The sequence below is a fragment of the Dendrobates tinctorius genome, unplaced genomic scaffold, assembly GCF_039654945.1.
Source record: "Dendrobates tinctorius isolate UK_male_01 unplaced genomic scaffold, ASM3965494v1 ptg000151l, whole genome shotgun sequence".
In the NCBI taxonomy this organism is placed as follows: Eukaryota; Metazoa; Chordata; class Amphibia; order Anura; family Dendrobatidae; genus Dendrobates; species Dendrobates tinctorius.
Genome location: NW_027361818.1, coordinates 3,062,147 through 3,085,618, shown reverse-complemented (window position 1 = coordinate 3,085,618; position 23,472 = coordinate 3,062,147). Strand labels below are relative to the sequence as shown.

The 23,472-nt window shown below is 41.7% G+C and overlaps 1 protein-coding gene across 1 annotated transcript in view; it reads right to left on the bottom strand.

The window, feature by feature from the left end:
• Positions 1-6,669, bottom strand: part of LOC141050190 (uncharacterized) — an 83,552-nt gene extending 76,883 nt beyond the window's left edge. Inside the window, exon 1 of the mRNA XM_073547025.1 lies at positions 6,601-6,669. Within this exon, the coding sequence (XP_073403126.1) occupies positions 6,601-6,649 (49 nt within the window). The 5' untranslated portion in view covers positions 6,650-6,669. The remainder of the gene's footprint in view (positions 1-6,600) is intronic.
• Between the last annotated feature and the right edge of the window lie 16,803 nt (positions 6,670-23,472).

The window sequence follows — 23,472 nt, the reverse complement described above, 5'->3', positions numbered from 1 at the left end:
TACTGAGGTTTCATTTGACGCGTTTCAAAGTATATTACACTTCTTCATGAAGTAACCACATAAGAACCTGACGGCACAGGACATGTCAAATATCACGAAATGACTGTTATCATTAATCAAATACATGGTTTATATCTAAAACTATATGTTTGATGTGTATGTGGAGCACATTATATAAAACTTAGTGATGAGTGAGCATATTCGTTTCTCGGGTTTTCCCGAGCATGCTCAGGTGTACTACGAGTATTTTGGCATGCTCGGAGGTTTAGTTTTCGACATCTCAGCTGCATGATTTACGGCTGCTAGACAGCCTGAATACATGTGGGGATTCCCTAACAAACAGGCATTCCTCACATGTATTCAGCCTCTCTAGCAGCCGCAAATCATGCAGCTGAGATGTCAAAAACTATGGTAAATCTCTGAGCACGCCAAAATACTCGGAGACCACCCGAGCAATGAGTATACTCGCTCATCAATGGTAAAAATGAAAAGGAAAAACTTTGCTTTTCAAACATTTATTTTAGTTTGAAATCAGCAGAAAAATAGAACTCAGCAAAGTATATATTGCAGAAAATATATGTATTAGAATTTTTACCACCAGAGGATACTTTAGTCCACATGCCATAGACAAAGGATCCTCACCCCAGGTCGATGGACCATGAATTTTGTTTAGGATTTTTGCAAGTATAGAGCAATATTCAACATCACTATGGAAGATTTTTTTGTTCTACTTCTTTATTCACATTTTAGTTTTATTAACATGTAAAACAAAGCATAAGAATTGTGCCGGCCCACTTGTTGGTACCGATATAATGTGTAGGTGCATATTTACACCGTGGTCATTAACAGACAAAACCTAGGAGAAAAACAATGAGCCAACACCATAAAGTAAGTGGTCAAATAATTAGTAATAATTTCTGTAAATAACATAGCGGACTTGATTGACACCATTTTGATAAAAAAAGGCCTAAAAGCTTTTCCATGTTGAAGGTGGGATGGCATTTACGCTTTTTAGATCAAAATAGCATCAGGCAAGGGCCCTGTGCTACTTACTATTTACTTACTTATCTACTGCAGGGTATTTTCTCATTATTTTTATCCTAGGTTTTATCATGTAAAAAAGTAACAGTCACATTCATAATATCGGCAACTGGAAACAAGGAACAATTCTTCTACCGGCTTGGAATTTTGTAGGGGAATGGTTTCATATATTGCCACATATAGTGGGGAAAATAAGTATTTGATACACTGTAATGTTGAAAGAATGGAGAGGTCTGTAATTGTTATTGTAGGTAGACATCATCTGTGATAGACAGAATCTAAAAATAAAATCTAGAAAATCACTTATTTTCTAAGCTTTTGATGGTTCTTTATGATTCAGGAACGTGGCATCAACCGTCTTTGTTCGAGGTAAACGAATCATTGAAAATATCTCCAGTTTGTAAAATGCAGATTTTTGCAAAATTCAAATAAACTTCAATTCCTGTTTAATATATTTACTTATCTCTAATTATGATATGTTGTATTGTGGGTTATAATAGTAAGTGCTGTACAATTTTGTTTAGAAAAATAAGATGTTGAAGAGTTGTTTTTGTTGGTCACAATTATTTCGTAGAGACTAGAGATGAGCGAGCTTGTCCTGAAAATGTACGCCAATCTCAAAGTCAGCATGAGCGTTGCACATTCGGATTCGGGTTCGGATTCCACAAAATACGGTAAATGATTGAGTTTCCACTAAGGCCTGTTTCACACTTGCTTTTTTTTGCAGCGCGTTTTTCCCGCAAAAAAACGCATTGAAAAACGCATACAAAAGCATACAACTGCTGCGTTTTTTTCAAGCATTTTTATGAGCATGCATGAAAAAAACGCAGCGTTTTTATGCGTTTGTATGCGTTTTTAGTGTGTTTTTACCGCGTTTGCGTTTTTTTCCAACATTAGGTGGCCCCTCACACTAACCCAAACCATGACTTTACTAACCCTAACCCTGACCCTAACCCTAACCCTAACCCTTAACCAAACCATACTTAACCCTAACCCTGACCCTAACCCTGACCCTAACCCTAACCCTAACCCTGACCCTAACCCTTAACCAAACCATACTTAACCCTAACCCTGACCCTAACCCTAACCCTAACCCTAACCCTGACCCTAACCCTTAACCAAACCATACTTAACCCTAACCCTGACCCTAACCCTAACCCTAACCCTAACCCTGACCCTAACCCTAACCCTAAACCCCCTTAACTAACCCTACCTCTAACCCAAACCCCTAAATTCCATGGTTAACAAAAAAAAAACACATGTGCAAAAAAACGCATACATAAGCATGCCAATGCGCACATATGCGCACCCATAGACTTATATTGGGTGTCTTGCTGTAAAAAAACGCATTGCGCGCGCATGCGTTTTTTTGAGGCAAATCGGACGCACAAAAAATGCAACAAGTTGCATTTTGTGCGCCCGAGCGCATACCGCAAAAAAACGCATGCGCGGTAAAACGCGTACAAACGCATGTGTATGCGCACATAAGCGCATCCCATGCAAAGTATAGGGGAAAAAAACGCATGCGCTATTTAGCGCTAAATTACCGCGAAAAAAAACGCAAATGTGAAACCAGCCTAAGTCTGTGATTTTATCAGCGGTTCTGGTCATGGTAGCATCGTTACCATCAGTCAGCGCGACCCCACAGTTGTGACAGGCGGTACTGTAAATCATTACCGCCGGTCAGAGAGCCGCCTATCTCATGACAGCTGTGAGTCCACAGCTGTGATCGCAGGTAAAAGGTTTACCTCTGGTCATCTGCATCTGCTGATGGGACTACTAAGAGCGAGTACAGGCAACGACTGATGGGAGTATTCATCAGCCACCTGCGCACTAAATAAATAATTGAAAAAAAAACGGCGTAGGTTCCCCTGCATTTTTGATAACCAGCCCACCAAAAATGAAAGCTGGGGGCTGCATCCCTCAGCTGTCAGCTTTGGCAAAGTTGGTTATTAAGAATAGAGGGGTCCCCATGCCGTTTTTAAAATTTTTTTAAATAAATAATTTAAAAACCATTGTGGGGACCCCCTCATTTTGAAAAACAGCAACCTAAAGCAAAAGCTGGGTGCTGGTATTCTCAGGCTTGTAAGGGGCCAAGAATGTTGCACCCCCCTGCCTAAAAATAGCAGCCCGCAACTGCCGAGAAAAGGCGCATCTATTAGCTTTCTCCCGGTGAACTGCGGGAAACTCACCTCTGCACCGTGAGACTCTTAATCACTGTGCTAGCTGTGATCTCACCGAGGTCTCCACAATTCAGGGGCAAGGCTGAAAATGCGGCCTCAGTGACCGGCAGACAGATGAGGGATATGGTGGGGGTTTTTTATTTATATTTATTACAGGAGATGAAGGCTTCAATGGAATGGGCATTTGATAAGTACAATATAACCGTGTTTCTTACTTTTAAATAAAAATGGAAAAGTGTGTATTAGGGGCCGGGTTTCTCCTTCTGCATAGGATGGATCCCAAGTCTTGTCCTGCAGTCTCCCATTTAGTCTCAACCGCAGTGGATGCTGCTCAGCAAAGATGCCAGTCTTGGCATCTTGCTCTGACTCGGGCTATGCACATGGTTACCGCTGCCTCTCCAGGTTCAGCTATGGTAGCTGACAATAGACAGCGGCAGGCAGTAATTCTTGAGACTAAGTCCAGGATTTGCTCTACTGAGCATGCTAGTGAGGTGGTGACCTCTCATTGGTGGTTGGTCATCAGCTGCTCAGGTTCTGTGCCGGCTCCGGATTGGCCCATGAGCAAGGTCCTGTCTGATTGGCACAGTCTATAAAAGGATCTTTGGCATGCCCTTTGAAGCGCTAAGATCATTCATATTTGCTGTGTGCGTGTTGGTGGGTCAGTTACCATCCAGTATGCATGTGTACCGCTAATAGCGCTACAAGTGCGTTTCTAGACAGGAAGTGAAGGGTGGGAATTCCCGCTTGAACTTAGCATCTGCACCGGGCATCCTCAGGCGCGGACTCATTGTTTTTTAGCTGTGGTTTTTATATCACCGCACCTTCTCATAATTTATATTTGGTGTAATCCGCAAACCCTAACAGTGTGTTTTGTTTTTATTTCAAATAAAGGACTTTATTCTGACTGTGTCTTTATTTACAATGCAACAATAGGAATAGTAATTCCACAATCAGTGATGGTTTGGGGAGCCATGTCACCTGCTGGTGTAGGTTCACTGTGTTTTATCAACACCAAAGTCAGCGCAGCCGTCTACCAGGAGATTTTAGAGCACTTCATGCTTCCCTCTGCCGACAAGCTTTTTGGAGATGGAAAAGTCTTTCTCCAGCAGGACTTGGCCCCTGTCCACACTGCCAAAAGTACCAATACCTGGTGTAAAAACAACAGTATCACTGTGCTTGATTGGCCAGCAAACTCACCTGACCTTAACCCCATAGAAAATGTATGGAGTATTGTCAAGAGGAAGATGAGAGACACCAGACCCAACAATGCAGATGAGCTGAAGGCTGCTATCAAAGCAACCTGGGCTTCCATAACCTCTCAGCAGTGCCACAGGCTGATTGCCTCCATGCCACGCCGCAGTAATGCAGTAATTGATGCAAAAGGAGCACCGACCAAGTATTGAGTGCATTTACTGAACATATATTTCAGGAGGCCAACATTTCAGATTTTAAAATCATTTTTCATACTGATGTTCTAAAGTATTCTAATATACTGAGATAATGACTTTTGGGTTTTCATTGGCTGTAAACCATAATCATCAACATTAACAAAAATAAACATGTGAAATAGATCACGTTGTGTGTAATGACTCTATAGAATATAGGAGATTCACCTTTTGTATTGAAGAACTGAAATATATGAACTTTTTGATGAGATTCTAATTTAGTGAGAAGCCCCTGTATGTTAAGCATAAATTGCCAGCTCTAGATACATTTATTACAACAATTTGGGGAAAAATTCCATGACAGTTGATGATAAAGTATTTTACTCAGCATGGAGATCATGTATTAATCCTTCCTTTATGTGTCCCAGCCTTTCTAAATCCCCTCCTGGCTTTGGACTAAAAACTGGAAAGTAATCTTTTCCAAAAATGAGAATATAATCATTGTAAGGGCACAGCTACACCAGGAATGATTCTCTCTCGCGAGAGAATAGGATCAACTATGGAAATAGCACTCGGCTCAAACTCATGCGAGAAAATTGGATCACAGTAACTGACACTCGACACAAACTGTGATCAGAGCTTTTGATATTTAATATATTACTTATGAGAAAGTAAATAATGTAAAGTCTTATTCCCTGATGAAAGTCTTATTGCATTTGGCCAGTTTTTCATTCATTTTTGTGCCTTTTTTTGCTTGCACCCAATTCATGATTCAGTTCCAGACATTTTAGCTTGATTCATCTATTGTGCCTTTCTAAAAAGTTTAATAATTCAGTGCAATATCATCCCAGTTCCCCCTCTTGGTGTATTCTCAAATACGCCCGCACTTTGGAGAAATTTTGCGACTTTTGAAGTCAACATGCAACACTTGGAAAAAGAAGCTGCAAAAATTATTCAAGGCAAGAAGGCACCAATTTCATGAACTGCTTATGTCATGTTGATAAATTTGGCACCACAAATGGCAACAAACGACACAAGACATAAACTAAAAGGAAAATGACTTAAAAAACGTGACAAATGATGAATCGGTGCTTTGATTTTTAGTTTTAAACATTTTGACCCAACAGATCTTCAAACCATCTCATTGACTCCCACTTACATAAAAAAAAACATTTTTTGCCAATTTGTGGAGACTATGGGAAGTCACAATACGCACAGTTCTGTGGAAGATGTGAAAACAATCCCCCATCCTCTGGAACTCCATGCCTCAACATGTCCGATTATCCACCACCCTCAGATCCTTCAAACGGAACCTGAAAACCCATCTCTTCAGGAAAGCTTACAGCCTGAAATAAGCATTCTGCCGCCTCGCCACCGCCTGAGCTGCCGCCTCATCACCACCAGAGCTGCTGCACCCCCGACCTTCTGTCTCTTCCCCACTATCCTGTAGAATGTAAGTCCGCAAGGACAGGGTCCTCTCCCCTCTGTACCAGTCTGTCATTGTAAATCTGTTTACTCTTAACGATATCTATAACTTTGTAAGTAACCTCCCTTCTCATGTACAGCACCATGGAATTAATGGCGCTATATAAATAATAATAATAATAATAATAATAAAACAATGATTAGTGCTAATAGTTAAGAATAGAAGAACACCAACAACACTGGCCCACAGATCTTACATAAATATTGTGATGGGATGTGAAAGAAGCCAAAAAGCCAATTAAAAAAATTTCTGTACATGAATTTTTTTGAAAAAAGAATACACAACTCAATCTAAAACTTTGTACACAACAGCCTCAAAATACAATACTGCTCAAGTTTACTTTCAATAATTTCCTGAGCTATACTGATGGCAAGTTCTGAAAAGACTCAGGTGAATATTTTTTCAGTCTTTTCAATTATCAAAATTCAGACTGATGAACAAGAACATTTACACAGGAGATGCCAGTGAGCTGCCTAAAAGCACACAAACCACTCATAAAACTGACCTTGGATGGCGAGGATCAGCAGCAGGAGACATCGAGCTTCCATGATCATCGACTGTCTTTCATTCCTCCTACTTAGCATTGGTTTCAGAAGAAAACAGTAATTTCCTTGATGTCACAATCGGTGGCTGAAAGTTCTGCTCTTAGGTTCTTCTTTTTAAAGTCTTAAATGCATGTGCAGTGCAGTGTTGTATTTAGTAAGGAAAGTATTTCTAGCTTTCTAGATGGTTTTCAGTTCACACTGGGGAATATAGAATGAATTAGCCTTTAGACTTTGCTTATGAATGTCCATCAATGGTGTACATGTAAGATAAGGAACTTCTTTGCTAATATGGACCATATATTACACTGCCAGTGGTATATCCTTCCTCCACACCTTCCACAATCACAGAGGCAATTTTTTTTTCATCCTAACAATACATCTGGAAAAGTTTCTCATCACAGGTTCCTATCATCCAAGGAAAGTAAGAGTTTTGCATTAAGGAATAGCAAAATAATTTAGTGCAAATCAAATCTGTGTTGAACTGTTAGAAATTTCCTAAACCCGGCAAATTTGAACAATTTTCAATTTTATTTAGCCGTATTTCCTAAAATGGCCACCATTTCACACATTCCGGAAGATTACAATAGCCAGAGAAGGCTGCATAAGAGGTCCCCTCTTTTCTATTTTGTCATATTATTCCTGTTTATTTGAGAGAAATATGGGGACAGCTAGCACTGACATTATAGTCCCTAAGGCCTTGTCAGACAACCTTCCGCCTAAAAGACCTACATTACTCTTGTAATGAAATAATATTTACAGAATAAAAAAATAAGATAACATTTCAAGAACTATCTGAAAATAAAGTTTTGCCAAATCAGATATTTCTAAAATCTTTCAAGAGAGGAAGAGAAAGCATTCTTGAGTAGAAAAGATGGAAGTATCTGAGAAGCTTAGAGGCCGAATAGAGAAACAATATGGCTCAAAGCAAAGAGGAAACAGTAATGTAAGAAAAATACAGGGAGGTTCTATTCGTCTAAGCATCAAATATGATGTCCACCACAATTCTTGACTAGCATAATTCTCCTGGGCAATAGGTATGGTGAGTTTTCTGGATTCTAGAGCTTCTTCTATAGCACATCGATGACCTACCACTAGCACTTTTCCTCAAGGCTTTTTTTGGGATAATGAATTACTAAGGGTTTCAACAGCAACTTGAGCCTAGGAGGAAAAACCACCAGTGAGGCTACCTTTCAGATGAACTTATTTTCTCGCTATTTCTATGTTAACTGTAATTACATTTCTAGGACAATGTCTAAAGACTATAAGCTACATTTTATTTCAAATCTAAGTTTATTTCAACACAACAGATCTAATATCAAGAATATCTCACAACAAACTTTGTATAAACCGCACAACTGTATATTCCAGTATCAATGCAGAAACACGGTGTGAAAGTGTGACGTGAAGTTAATGTGAAACAGAAAAAAAGGATACAAATGCGGTATAAACAAGACAGAAACATAGGGAAAGGTACTGAGCTAGAGACTTTTAGAATGACGTGTCCGAACAATGACAGATGTGATGGCAGATCAGGGCACATAGGAATGTGTTAAGGGAAAGCCTCCAGCAGGGCAAGAGAATTTGCAGGGATCCGGAAAAAATAGCAGACCTCATTGGTGTCAAGAAGAGAAACTATCAACACACCTTGCTGCTTGGTGCAATTAGTAAGCTAAACCAACTGTTGAGTGTCAGGCTCAACTGGTGAGAGGAATTCTCCAAGGGTAGCAGAGATACTGGAATCCACAGATGGATAGGAGAAGTACTGGAAGAGGCAGACAAGTCGCCGAGGTAATGGGTGCTGCAGCTTAGGTTGTGGAAGCCATAGGTAGACAGGCAACTTAGCTACTGGAAGCCACATGCAGACAACGAGCTGAGGTACTAGAAGCCACAGACAGACAGATAGCTGAGAACAAGTGACCACAGACAGAGAACTGTGCGCAGACAGACTAAAAGTCTTAACACTAAGGCACACGTTAGTGTTTTTGTGAGCTTTATATAGCCTCAGGCGTTGAGCACAGCAGAGTTTAGTTGACTTGGGTCAACGAAGCAAAGTCCGGATCCAGGACAGGCGCGTAACACTGGGGCATCCGCAGTAAATTATCCAAGGAGACTACTGGACTCCCATAAAAGTCATCATTGAAAGGGGGTAAATCATTGCCATGGTGACACAACATCATCATCTGGGTCACCAAAACTAGTAAGATTGCTAAATCATGCTCAGCGAATGGTCTAACAAGCTTATCTCAGTGCAGAAAATAAATTTTTATAAAGCATTGCAATGTTGGTGTATTGCAATGCTTTATAACTGATGAGACTGCAAAAAGTGAAAGTCCCATACAGGAACTAAGTAATAACGTTAAATTGTAAAAGTATACATTTTTTAATAATCACAAAATGAGAAAAAAAATAAAAATATATTGTACCCATAAATAAGTAATTTCGTGATAATAAAGTACACATATTTGGTATTGACATGACTGGAATGACCAAACCTGTAAAACTGTCACATTAGTTTACCCCTTAAGTGAACACTGTAAACAAATATAAATAAAAAACTAGGAAAAAACATGCATTTTCATACCAACAAGCAAAAAGTGGAATAAAACACGATCAAAGAGACAAATGTAAATATGAATGGTATACCTGAAAACGTCATTTAGTTCCATGCACAAAAAAACAAGCTGCCATAAAGCTCCATCAGTGGAAAAATAAAAACTTATAGCTCTCAGAATAAAGCGATGCAACAGTAATTATTTTTTTCCATAAAATAGTTATTACTGAGCTGAAGTGCCAATACAAAAAAAATGATACAAATGTGGTATCGCTAATCGTACTGACCCGAAAAATAAAGCTGCCTTATCAATTTTACCACAAGCTGAATTAAATAAAAAGCCACAAAAAAAATTCCTGCTGGTCATCGCAGTAAGGCTTGGCGCAACATTTATCCTGCCCTCTACATTGAGTTCTTACACCAGGGTTTCCATGTAAATCCGTGAAATACGTGATTCAGATGGAAACCAGGGTGAAAAATTCCCTATAATGAGGCAGATGGAGGTACAGTGGACCGGTCGGGCTGCCTATACTTGTCTTTTTAGGTGATTATAAAAGCAGGATCGACAACAGTTTTGTGCCTTTCTGAAAAGACGGAAAATGCTTAACAGAGGCCAGACGGAGTCCAGAGTAACTCTGCTGCCTCACTATAATAAATGGATCCATCGGGGGTTTCATCTGTCATGTCATTCTGAGATTTAGATGAAAACCCCAAAGTAAGTGGTCAGCGTAGAGCGCCGGATAACTGTGATCCCAAACATTATGTAAAATGTTCCCAATAAAAGTTTCAACTCAATCCACAAAAAAAGTCCCCACTCAGGTCTGTTATCTATTAACAGAAATATAGGGGGCTTCCAGGTTACTGATAGCAGAAAGGCTCTGGAAAAGCTAAATGGGTCCTCGCTCCCCCCAAAAAATTCAGCAAATTCTGCATTCCCAAAACCAAATGTCCCCCCTCCCTTCTGAGCCGCAGTGTGCCTAAACCACATATAGCTCCCACATGTTTGGCATTTGTGTAGTGATGAGAGCCCGCCTAATTTACAGGTGCATGTGTTAGGGTTTGCGGATCGCACCAAATGTAAATTATGAGTAGGTGCGCTCGCAACCTCGGGTCCACCGTGCGGTGATGCAGAAACCGTAGCTAAAAAACAATGGTTGAGCATAGCCGCGAGTAAGCACCATAAACACACCGAGTTAAATGTCACTCGGTGTGAACAGAGTGCAACACGTCTGACTGTTACACCACAGAGCAGTACGACAACTGAGAGCACTCTAAGTTTTGCCCTGTTCAGCATCACAGAAGCATAGTGAGATTGATGCTAGTGGGGTCCCTATTGCTGTCCCCCACTATGCTGGTAAATTAACCTGCTCTGACACATGGTGGCTTTTGAGCACTGTGCCTGAGGACACCCAATGCAGATGATAAGTTCAAGCAGGAGTTCCCACCCTACACTGCCTATCTAGAAACACACTGGTAGTGTATTGACGGCACACGTGCATACAGAGTGTCCCTCTTACAAACACACACATAGCAAATACTCACGATCTTAGTGCACCGACAGGCACTAAGATCCTTTTATAGACAGTGCCAATCGACAGGACCTCGCTCATGGACCAAACCGGAGCCAGCACAGGACCTGAATAGCTGACGGCCGACCACCAATGAGAAGTCACCACCTCACGAGCATGCTCAGTAGTGTGTATCCTGGACTTAGCCTCAGGAACCACTGCTCACCACTGTCTATTGCAAGTTACCATAGCTGGACCTGAAGAGGCAGCGGTAACAAAGCACACAGCCCGAGTCTGAGCAAGACGCTGGGACCGATGTCTCTGCTGAGAGCAGCATCCACTGCAGTTGGGACTGCATGGGAGACCGCAGGAGAAGATAAGGCTTGGGATCCATCCTGTGTAGAGGGAGAATCCCAGCGCCTATCAGTGTGTCTCCAGAAGCATGAGCTTGGTATAATTTACTGGTGACTGCAACATACTGGTCACTACAACAGCAGTTTGCAATTTTCACTCAGCAACATCCATTGCTGCTTGTTTCTGGAAAACACCCATTTAGTCAAAATCATCACTACATCTGTAGATAAATTCCCAAAGTGGTATAATTTCCAAAATGGGGTCACTTGAGGGGGATTGCATTTTTCTTGTACATAGGAGATCTTTATATGAAGTCCACAAACTATTCTAGGACTCCAGGATGCAAATAGAACTCCATACCTCCCGAGTCTCGCAGTGTGGATATCCAGAACAGTATATTCACATATGGGGTAATTCTACATTCAGTAGAAATTGTGGTACACATTTTGGTGCCATTTTTACCCATTTCCCAGTGTGAAAATGTAAAATTTGGGGCTAACACACAATCCCGGTGGTAAAAATGTAATTTTTTTTTCTTCACTTCCCAGTGGTATGAAATTCTGTGACACACTTGTGGTGTCACTATAATCACTGGACACCTAGATGCATTCATTGAGAGGTTTAATTGATTAGTTTGTAAAATGGGGTAACTTTTGGGGGGTTCTGCTCTTCTGGCACCTGAGGGGCTCTGCCAATGTAACATGGCACCCTCAAACAAGTGCAGTAAAATCTGCACTCTAATATGGTGCTCCTTCCCTTCTGAGCTTTCCAATGTGCCTCAAAAGAAGTTTTTGTCTACAAAATGGGTATCAGCATATTCAGGAGAAATTGCACATCAAATTTCGTGGAGCGGTTTCTTCTGTTACCCTTATGAAAATGCAAAACATGGAGATAAAATAATTTTTGGTGGGAGAATGGGAATTTTTTTTTAACTGTCATGGCTTAACATTAAAAACTTCTGTAAAGCACCTGGGGGTTGAACGTGCTCACCACAACTCTAAATACATTCCTTGAGTAGTCTAATTTCCAAAATGGGGTCACTTGTGGGAGTTTCCACTGTTTAGGCAAATCAGGGGCTATCCAGGCGGAACATGATGTCCGCTAATGCTTCCATGAAATTTTTTCATTCGATAAGTCAAATGACCCTCCTTCCCTTCCGAGCACTGCCGTGCACCCAAACAGCTGTTTCCCTCCACATATCATCTTTGATCAGCACTTGCTGCTTATTATTACATATATTTTACAGCAGAGTATTCATGCACGTTTGTCATACTGTGGGTTTTTCTGTGTCTCATATATTAAAAGAGCTAGTGACCATGAACAGTGACTTCTAGCCAGATACTGCTGCATAAATCATAATTTTAACAAATCTACAGCAAGCAACCAAGTAAATAACACATCGCTTGAATTAGGCCGGGGTCACACTTGCGAGTCTCGCTTCTCAATACTCGGCACTGCCGCCAACATCCGGGACCAGAGTGTACGACTGCATGTGTTTCTAAGCAGCTGAGTGCTCCGGTCCGAGTCCGGCGGCAGTGCCGGATATTGAGACGCAAGACTCATGCAAGTTTCTCGCAAGTGTGACCCCGGCCTTAGGGTCTTTGTCTTTTCATCATGCTGATCTTAAAATAGCTGACAAAACACAGTTAACAGATCCTGTTAATTAATTTTTTGCAACTTATCACTGTTATATGCCTCTGTGAGCCTCATCAGAAATGTTGCCAGAGTCATTTTGCAACTTTTAATGAATTTGTCAGCAGGGCATTGCCACACCCTGTCCCGCCCAAGCTCTGCCAATTTGCTGGTACTGGCCAAAAGTGGCATGAAAATGCCAAAAGGCACAACAATTTGGATCAACATTTTTTTCGCTGATATTATATGAAGGTGTTTTACAGCAGAATTCTGGTGCTATCACCTGAATGAATCAGGACCGAGATGCTTTGATCTTTCGCATTTGTGGAATTTGAACACAAAATTGAAACTTCTAATTCTCATTGTGTGTCTTTCTTTCTTCCTATCGAATAAAAAACATGAAAAAAAAGGATTTTTATTAAATGAACCAAGTAAACAAAAAACAAATCGAGCATACACAGCAAGTGACTCAGTAAATAGTACTACCTGTAACTAACATACTTAGTTAATGCTATTTTGATCAAAAAAGCAAAAAAGTCATTACACCAGGACAAGGTGTACCCACCGGGAAGGTCCTAACCTGTCTAAAACCTTACCATGTGTAATGCAACATCAATGTGTAATGTGAATTGGGGCAGAGCAGGACAAGGCCCCCAACTAAGACACCCAGTCATGGAAAGCTATACAGATTAAATACTTTGCTCAGAAATATGAACCAAGCCCCCTGTTTGCACAAAGTACAAGAGATTGCTGCAAAACTAAATAAATGAGCTGGACTATAAGCTCATATACTGTATATGCAAAGTGTAGGAGCACATTCATACTGTGGCCATTTCACGGACAAAATCCAAGAAAAAGATGAAATGAGCATATAACCTACAGCAAGTAAGGAAGTATATAGTAACAGTACATGAAAATAACTAGTACTTAGTTAAAGATGTTGTCCGCTACATTTTCATTGATGACCTATCCTCAGGATAGATCATCAATGTTTGATAGGCAACCTCGTCATTCAGCTGCTATCAGTGTCGGCAGCGGCCACCGTCCAGAAGTGCTCACTTGCAAAGCTGGCCATCTTCTGGTTGTTGTCACGGCAGGATACTGCACATCCAATTGCAATTGATTTGAATAGTAGGCACATGTGCTGTACCTAACAAAGGCACAATCAGAAGTCGGACAGGTTCCTCAAGTGAGTGCTTCCAGCTGGCGTTAGCAGTTGACAGCGATTAAGGCTGACCGGCGGGGGTGCCGGGTTTGGGAACCCGGCCAATCAGACATTGATGACCTGTCCTAAGGTTAGGTTATCAATAAAAAAGAAATGGAAAACCTCTTTAATCCTATTTTTATTAAGAAACATAAAAATCATCAAACCGTGATAAGGTTACATAGTTACATAGTTAGGTGAGCAGGTGGCGGGATGCAGTGACAGACAGAAGGCAGAGCAGTGGTTAATAACTTTACTTAACAGGGAATACTCCACGCAGGGAGGCAAGTGGTTAAACAGTTCAAAGGATAGACAATATGCTGAATTAAAGAACAGCAGAAAGGGTATCACAGTTTTAGTTGGGTGATTTATCCTGTCAGACGTTTCCCAGGATGGGATGAATCACAAAGCAGGGGATGATGTCCACAACGGCCGGCGTAGTACTTGTCCCTGAAGATAATGCGGATCCGTGTTTTGGCAGCAGTGGTTGGTCTCCGGCACCTACCAGTGCCCCTAGTCCACATACTGATGTAGCCATGAGAGCGTGGGCCACCACGCTGTCTGCGCCCACTGTGGTCCGGCGGATGTACGCTGGGGAATCAGGGTGTGAGTAATGGTCCCGCACCCAGTCTCTTTTGGGCGGCACACACGGTACTCACATGCCCAGATCGTCTGGCACCTTGCTTCGTGATGACCGACGGGCACACTGCACGTCTCTCCTTACAGTCTCTGACAGTGGTTGAGGTGGCGGTGTTTGAGCACAGGCCTGTGCTGCACGGATGCTCCAAGGCCAGTGCACTCACTGGCCCTGCTGCGCGCTGTCTGCTCCCGCCAAATCTCCCTGTTTCCACACGTGCTGCAGCTGTACCCCCCTTAACTATGCCCCCTGCTTGCGCATGCAAGGATTGGTCTGTTTCCTTAAGCTTTCCCCCGAACAGAGGAGATAGCCCTGACAGTTCCAGAACCGGTACAGAACAGGGACCCGCAGAACGGTACATCCTCTTACAGTTACATAGATTGAAAAAAGACCTCGGTCCATCAAGTTCAACCTTCTTTCACCAATTGTACATTTTGTCACTAATTTAACCATAGCCAGCAATATTATGTGAACTGAGGAAATTATCCAGCCCTTGTTTATGTCGGCCATTAGTACCTCTTGTGGTCGGCATTCCACAGTATGAACTATCTAACTGTAAAGAACCCTTTCTTATTTAGTTGTCAGAATTGCCTTTCTTCCACTCATAATGAGTGGCCCTTCATCCTTAGTATGGTTCTTGAAATGAATAAGTCATGCACAGTCCTCTGAACTGACCACACATGTATTTATACATGTAAATGAGATCTCTCTGAGGCGTCTTTTTCTAAGGTAAAAAAGCTCAACTTTTCCAATCTCTTGATATAAGAGACCTCCATCCTGTGTAATATATGAGATGCCTCCATCCCGTGTAATATAGGAGAGGCCTTCCTTCCCGTCGAATATAGGAGAGGCCTCTATACTGTGTAATATAGGAGAGGCATCCATCCCATGTAATATAGGAGAGGCCTCCATCCCGTTTAATATAGGAGAGGTCCATTTTCCCGTGTAATATAGGAGAGGCCTCCATCCCGTTTAATATAGGAGAGGTCCACTTTCCCGTGTAATATAGGAGAGGCCTCCATCCCATTTAATATAGGAGAGGTCCACTTTCCTGTGTAATATAGGAGAGGCCTCCTTCCCGTGTAATATAGGAGAGGCCTTCCATCTCTTGTAATATAGGAGAGGCCTCCATCCTGTGTAATATGGGTGAGGCCTTCATATCGTGTAATATAGGAGAGGCCTCCATCTCGTGTAATATAGGAGAGGCCTCCATCTCGTGTAATATAGGAGAGGCCTCCATTTCGTGGAATATAGGAGAGGCCTCTATCCTGTGTAATATAGGAGAGGCCTCCATCCCGTTTAATATAGGAGAGGTCCATTTTCCCGTGCAATATAGGAGAGGCCTCCATCCCGTTTAATATAGGAGAGGTCCACTTTCCCGTGTAATATAGGAGAGGCCTCCATCCCATTTAATATAGGAGAGGTCCACTTTCCTGTGTAATATAGGAGAGGCCTCCTTCCCGTGTAATATAGGAGAGGCCTTCCATCTCTTGTAATATAGGAGAGGCCTTCTATCCCATGTAATATAGGAGAGGCCTCCATCCCTTGTTATATAGGAGAGGCTTTCCTTCCCATGAAATATAGAAGAGGCCTCCATCCTGTGTAATATAGGAGAGGTCTTCCATCGCAGGTAATATACTGTAGGAGAAGCCTTCCATCCCGTGTAATATAGGAGAAGCCTTCCATCCCATTTAATATAGGAGAGGCCTCCATCCCGTTTAATATAGGAGAGGTCCACTTTCCCGTGTAATATAGGAGAGGCCTCCTTCCCGTGAAATATAGGAGAGGCCTTCCATCACTTGTAATATAGGAGAGGCCTTATATCCCATGTAATATAGGAGAGGCCTCCATCCTGTATAATATATGAGAGGCCTTCCATCCCACGTAATATAGAAAAGGCCTTACATCCAGTGTAATATAGGAGAGGCCTCCATCCTGTGTAATATAGGAGAGGCCTTCCATCTCGTGTAATATAGAAGAAGCCTTTCATCTCGTGTAATATAGGCGAGGCCTCCATCCCATGTAATATAGGAGAGGTCCTCTTTCCTGTGTAATATAGGAGAGGCCTTCCATCCCTTGTAATATAGCAGAGGCCTCCATCCCGTGTAATATAGGAGAGGCCTCCAACTCGTGTAATATAGGAGAGCCCTCCATCCTGTGAAATATAGGAGAGGTCTCCATACTGTGTAATATAGGAGAGGCCTCCATCCCATGTAATATAGGAGAGGCCTTCTATCCCATGTAATATAGGAGAGGCCTCCATCCTGTGTAATGTATGAGAGGCCTCCATCCCGTGTAATATAGGAGAGGCCTCCATCCTGTGTAATGTATGAGAGGCCTCCATCCCGTGTAATATAGGAGAGGCCTCCATCCTGTGTAATATAGGAGACGCCTCCATCCCGTGTAATAATCTAGTTGCCGCCTTTGAACTTACTCTAATTTCTGAATATCCTTTTTTAAATGTGGAGATCAAAACTGGATCCCATATTCTAGATGTGACCTCACCAGTGATTTATAAAAGGGTAACAATATGTTGGGATCACAGGATTTTATCTCTCTTTTTAACCCCTTCCTGACATGAGACGTACTATCCCGTCCATGGGACCCGGGCCCCTATGCCCATGGACGGGATAGTACGTCTAGCGCGATCAGCGGCGCCCACGTGGTGAACGCCGCTGATCGCGGCCGGGTGTCAGCTGATTACCACAGCTGACACCCGGCACAATGTCCGACACGTTACCCCCTTGCACACCGTGATCAAACATGATCGCGGTGTACCGGGGGTTAAAGGGAAGCATCGGCAGGGAGGGGGCTCCCTCCGTGCTTCCCTGAGCCCCCCATGGCAGCGCAATGTGCAGCGCTGCTGCGGGGGACTCCTTTCCTCCAGGCCCCCGGATCCAAGATGGCGACGGGGGCCTTCGGGGGCCTGAGGAAGCTGGCTACCTCAGTGCCTGCAAAGCGCAGGCATGAGGAAGCCTTCTGCAGTGCCTGTGTCAGATCGCTGATCTGTCACAGTGATCTGTGATGTGACAGATCAGCGATCTGTCACAGGACAGTGATGTCCCACCTGGGACTATTTAATAAAGTAAAAAAAAAAATAAAAAAAAGTGTTAAAATAATTTAAAAAAAAATCGCCAAATAAATTAGAAAAAAAAAAAATATTCCCCCAATAAATCCATTTTTTGGAAATAATAATAAAAAAAAAAAATAAAAGTACACATATTAGGTATCGCCGCGTCCGTAATGACCCGCCCTATAAAACTGTCCCATTAGTTAACCCCTTTAGCGAACCCCTTAAAAAATAAAGATAAAAAACGAAGCAAAAAATAATGATTTATTATCATACCGCCAAACAAAAAGTGTAATAACGCGCGATCAAAAAGACGCATATAAATATCCATGGTACCGCTGAAAACATCATCTTGTCCCGCAAAAAACGAGCCGCCACACAGCATCATCAGCGAAAAAATAAAAAAGTTATAGCTCACAGAATAAAGCGATGCAAAAATAATTATTTTTTATATAAAATAGTTTTCATTGCATAAAACCGACAAAAACATAAAAAAATGACATAAATGAGGTATCGCTGTAACCGTACTGACCCGAAGAATAAAACCGCTTTATCAATTTTACCGCACGCGGAACGGTGTAAACGCACCCCCCCAAAAGAAATTCATGAAACGCTGGTTTTTGTTCATTCTGTGTCCCAAAAATAGGAATAAAAAGCAATCAAAAAATGTCACGTGCCTGAAAATGGTACCAATAAAAACGTCAACTCGTCCCGCAAAAAATAAGACTTCACATGACTCGGTGGGTCAAAATACGGAAAAATTATAGCTCTCAATATGTGGTGATGCAAAAACTATTTTTACAATAAAAAGCTTCTTTTAGCGTGCGACAGCTGCCAAATATAAAAACCGCCATAAATAGTAAATCAAACCCCCCGTTATCACCCCCTTAGCTAGGGAAAAATAATAAAATTAAAAAAAAGTATTTATCTCCATTTTCCCGTTAGGGTTAGGGTTAGGGCTAGGGTTAGGGTTAGGGCTAGGGTTAGGGCTAGGGTTAGGGCTAGGGTTAGGGCTAGGGTTAGGGTTAGGGCTAGGGTTAGGGTTAGGGCTAGGGTTAGGGCTAGGGTTAGGGTTAGGGTTAGGGCTCAGATTAGGGTTAGGGATGTGTTGGGGTTAGGGTTGGAGTTATAATTGGGGGGTTTCCACTGTTTGGGCACATCAGGGGCTCTCCAAATGCAACATGGCGTCTGATCTCAATTCCAGACAATTCTGAGTTGAAAAAGTCAAATGTTGCTCCTTCCTTTCCAAGCTCTGCCATGCGCCCAAACAGTGTTTTACCCCACATGTAGGGTATCAGCCTACTCAGGACAAATTAAAAAACAATTTTTGGGGTCCAATTTCTCCTGTTACCCTTAGGAAAATAAAAAATTGGGGGCAAAAATATCATTTTTGTGGAAAAAAATGATTTTTTTATTTTCACGTCCGAGTGTTATAAACTTCTGTGAAGCACTTGGGGGTTCAAAGTGCTCACCACACATCTAGATAAGTTCCGTGGGGGGTCTAGTGTCCAAAATGGGGTCACTTGTGGGGAGTTTCAATAGTTTAGGTACATCAGGGGCTCTCCAAACGCACATGACACCCGCAGACCATTCCATCAAAGTCTGCATTCAAAAACGTCACTGCTTCCCTTCCGAGCCCCGACGTGTGTCCATACAGTAGTTTTCTCCCACATATGGGGTGTCAGCGTACTCAGGCCAAATTGGACAACAACTTTTGGGGGTCCAATTTCTCCTGTTACCCTTGGGAAAATGAAAAAATTGGGGACTAATTGATCATGTTTCTGGAAAAAATACGATTTTTTTATTTTCATGCCCTGGCATTATAAACTTCTGTGAAGCTCTTGGGGGTTCAAAGTGCTCACCTCACATCTAGATAAGTTCCTTAGTGGGTCTAGTTTTCAAAATGGGGTCATTTGTGGGGGGTTTCCACTGTTTAGGTACATTAGGGGCTCTCCAAAGGCAACATGACACCCGCAGACCATTCCATCAAAGTCTGCATTCCAAAACGTCACTACTTCCCTTCCGAGCCCCGACGTGTGCCCATACAGTAGTTTTCTCCCACATATGGGGTATCAGCATACTCAGGACAAATTGGACAACAACTTTTGGGGTCCAATTTCTCCTGGTACCCTTGGGAAAATAAAAAAATGGTGACTAAAAGATCATGTTTGTGGAAAAAATACGAATTTTTTATTTTCACGCCCGGGCGTTATAAACTTCTGTGAAGCACTGGGGGGTTCAAAGTGCTCACCACACATCTAGATAAGTTCCTTGGGGGGTCTAGTTTACAAAATGGTGTCATTTGTGGGGGGTTTCCACTGTTTAGGTACATTAGGGGCTCTCCAAAGGCAACATGACACCCGCAGACAATTCCATCAAAGTCTGCATTCCAAAACGTCACTACTTCCCTTCCGAGCCCCGACGTGTGCCCATACAGTAGTTTTCTCCCACATATGGGGTATCAGCATACTCAGGACAAATTGGACAACAACTTTTGGGGTCCAATTTCTCCTGGTACCCTTGGGAAAATAAAAAAATGGTGACTAAAAGATCATGTTTGTGGAAAAAATACGAATTTTTTATTTTCATGCCCGGGCGTTATAAACTTCTGTGAAGCACTGGGGGGTTCAAAGTGCTCACCACACATCTAGATAAGTTCCTTGGGGGGTCTAGTTTACAAAATGGTGTCATTTGTGGGGGGTTTCCACTGTTTAGGTACATTAGGGGCTCTCCAAAGGCAACATGACACCCGCAGACCATTCCATCAAAGTCTGCATTCCAAAACGTCACTACTTCCCTTCCGGGCCCCGACGTGTGCCCATACAGTAGTTTTCTCCCACATATGGGGTATCAGCATACTCAGGACAAATTGGACAACAACTTTTGGGGTCCAATTTCTCCTGGTACCCTTGGGAAAATAAAAAAATGGTGACTAAAAGATCATGTTTGTGGAAAAAATACGAATTTTTTATTTTCACGCCCGGGCATTATAAACTTCTGTGAAGCACTGGGGGGGTCAAAGTGCTCACCACACATCTAGATAAGTTCCGTAGGGGGTCTAGTTTCCAAAATGGTGTCATTTGTGGGGGGTTTCCACTGTTTTGGTACATCAGGAGTTTTCCAAACGTGACATGGTGTCCGATCTCAATTCCAGCCAAAAACGTCAAATGGCGCTGCTTCCCTTCCGAGCTCTGCCATGCGCCCAAATAGTGGTTTACCCCCACATGTGGGGTATCAGCGTACTCAGGACAAATTGCACAATAACTTTTATGGTCCTGTTACCCTTGGAAAAATAAGAATTGAGGGTGAAAAGATCATTTTTGTGGAAAAAATATGATTTTTTAATTGTATGGCTTTATGTTATAAACTTCTGTGAAGCCCATGGGGGTTCAAAGTTCTCACCACACATCTAGATAAGTTCCTTAGGGGGTCTAGTTTCCAAAATGGTGTCATTTGTGGGGGGTTTCCACTGTTTTGGTACATCAGGGGTTTTCCAAACGCGACATGGTGTCCGATCTCAATTCCAGCCAAAAACGTCAAATGGCGCTGCTTCCCTTCCGAGCTCTGCCATGAGCCCAAATAATATTTTACCCCCACATGTGGGGTATCAGCGTACTCAGGACAAATTGCACAATAACTTTTAGGGTCCTGTTACCCTTGGAAAAATAAGAATTGAGGGTGAAAAGATCATTTTTGTGGACAAAATATGATTTTTTAATTGTATGGCTTTATGTTATAAACTTCTGTGAAGCCCATGGGGGTTCAAAGTTCTCAACACATCTAGATAAGTTCCTTAGGGGGTCTAGTTTCCAAAATGGTGTCATTTGTGGGGGGTTTCCACTGTTTTGGTACATCAGGGGTTTTCCAAACGCGACATGGTGTCCGATCTCAATTCCAGCCAAAAATGTCAAATGGCGCTGCTTCCCTTCCGAGCTCTGCCATGCGCCCAAATAGTGGTTTACCCCCACATGTGGGGTATCAGCGTACTCAGGACAAATTGCACAATAACTTTTAGGGTCCTGTTACCCTTGGGAAAATAAAAATTGGGGTGAAAAGATCATTTTTGTGGAAAAAATATGATTTTTTAATTGTACCGCTGTACGTTATAAACTTCTGTAAAGCCCTTGTGGGTTCAAAGTTCTCACCACATATCTAGATAAGTTCCTTGGGGGGTCTAGTTTCCAAAATGGGGTCACTTGTAGGGGGTTTCCACTGTTTAGGTACATCAGGGGCTCTCCAAACGTGACATGGCGTCCAATCTGAATTCCAGCCAATTTTGCATTGAAAAAGTCAAACGGCGCTCCTTCCATTCTGAGCTCTGCCATGCACCGAAACAGTGGTTCCCCCCCACATATCAGGTATCTGCATACTCAGGACAAATTGCACAATAACTTTTGCAGTCCAATTTCTCCTGTTACCCTTGGTAAAATAAAAAAAATTGAACCTGAAGTATTTTTTTTATGAAAAAAAGTTAGATGTTCATTTTTTTTTAAATATTCAAAAAAATTCCTGTGACGCACCTAAAGGGTTAATAAACTTCTTGAATGTGGTTTTGAGCACTTTAAGGGGTGCAGTTTTTAGAATGGTGTCACCTTTGGGTATTTTCTATCATATAGACCCCTCAAAGTGGCTTCAAATGTGATGTGGTCCTAAAAATAAAATGGTGTTGTAAAAATGAGAAATCGCTGGTCAACTTTTAACCCTTATAACTTCCTAACAAAAAAAAATTTTGGTTCCAAAATTGTGCTGATGTAAAGTAAACATGTGGGAAATGTTAGTTATCAAGTTTTTTGTGTGCCGTATCTCTGTGATTTAAGGGCATAAAAATTCAAAGTTGGAAAATTGCGAAATTTTCAAAATTTTTGCCAAATTTCCGTTTTTCTCACAAATAAACGCAAGTTATTTGAATGAAATTTTACCACTATCATGAAGTACAATATGTCACAAGAAAACAATGTCAGAATCACCGGGATCCATGGAAGCGTTCCAGAGTTATGACCTCATAAAGGTACAGTGGTCAGAATTGTAAAAATTGGCCCGGTCATGAACGTGCAAACCACCCTTGGGGGTGAAGGGGTTAAACACCCTAAAATCTTGTTTGCTTTTGCGGCTGCTGCCTGACATTGAGCACTGCTGCTCAGCTTACTTGTAACCAGGATACCAAGTCCTTCTCCTGTTCTCTACTCCTGAGTATTCTCTCATTTAATGTATATGCAACAGTAGGATTACTCCATCTAAGCCTCATGTACCTAGTGTTTGCCTATTCAGTCATCTTATCCAGGTGTACCTACCGGGAGGGTCCTATCCTGTTTCTGGTATTAAAACCTTACCATGGTTTTTATTAAAAGAATGTTGAAAACCATATAAATTAAATAGTTCAGTAATTACCTTGAAATAGTTTTTAATAACATTTAAAAACATAATTACATTAAATCTTACTTGTACTAAAATGTAAATTAGTAAAAAATGATGAAAATATTTAGCATTAAGGCAAAATCAGCTTTTAAAACGGGACAAGGTCTAAAAATAAAACAAAAACTACTCTTACCAATGATCACATGATAATTTTTTGGTTTTCTTTTGAAAATGGCCATTTGTTATAGAAACATTGCAAAAAAATTACGATTATAACATTTTCTGGTGAAGGACCCTCTGAATGTCAAAACATATTCCCCTCTCTATGGTGCCTTTCAAAAAGTTCAACAAACAATTGCAAAAAATAGTAAAAACAAAAAAAAGAAGAGAACAAGAAAAAGGAAATGTTGTAATAATTTCTAGCTGTAATGTGCAAATTGCCTATTCAGAAAGAAAGAGGACTTTTACTCTACAGCGCCACCTATTGGTAGTAGCGATCCTACAAGTCACAATCAACCCTT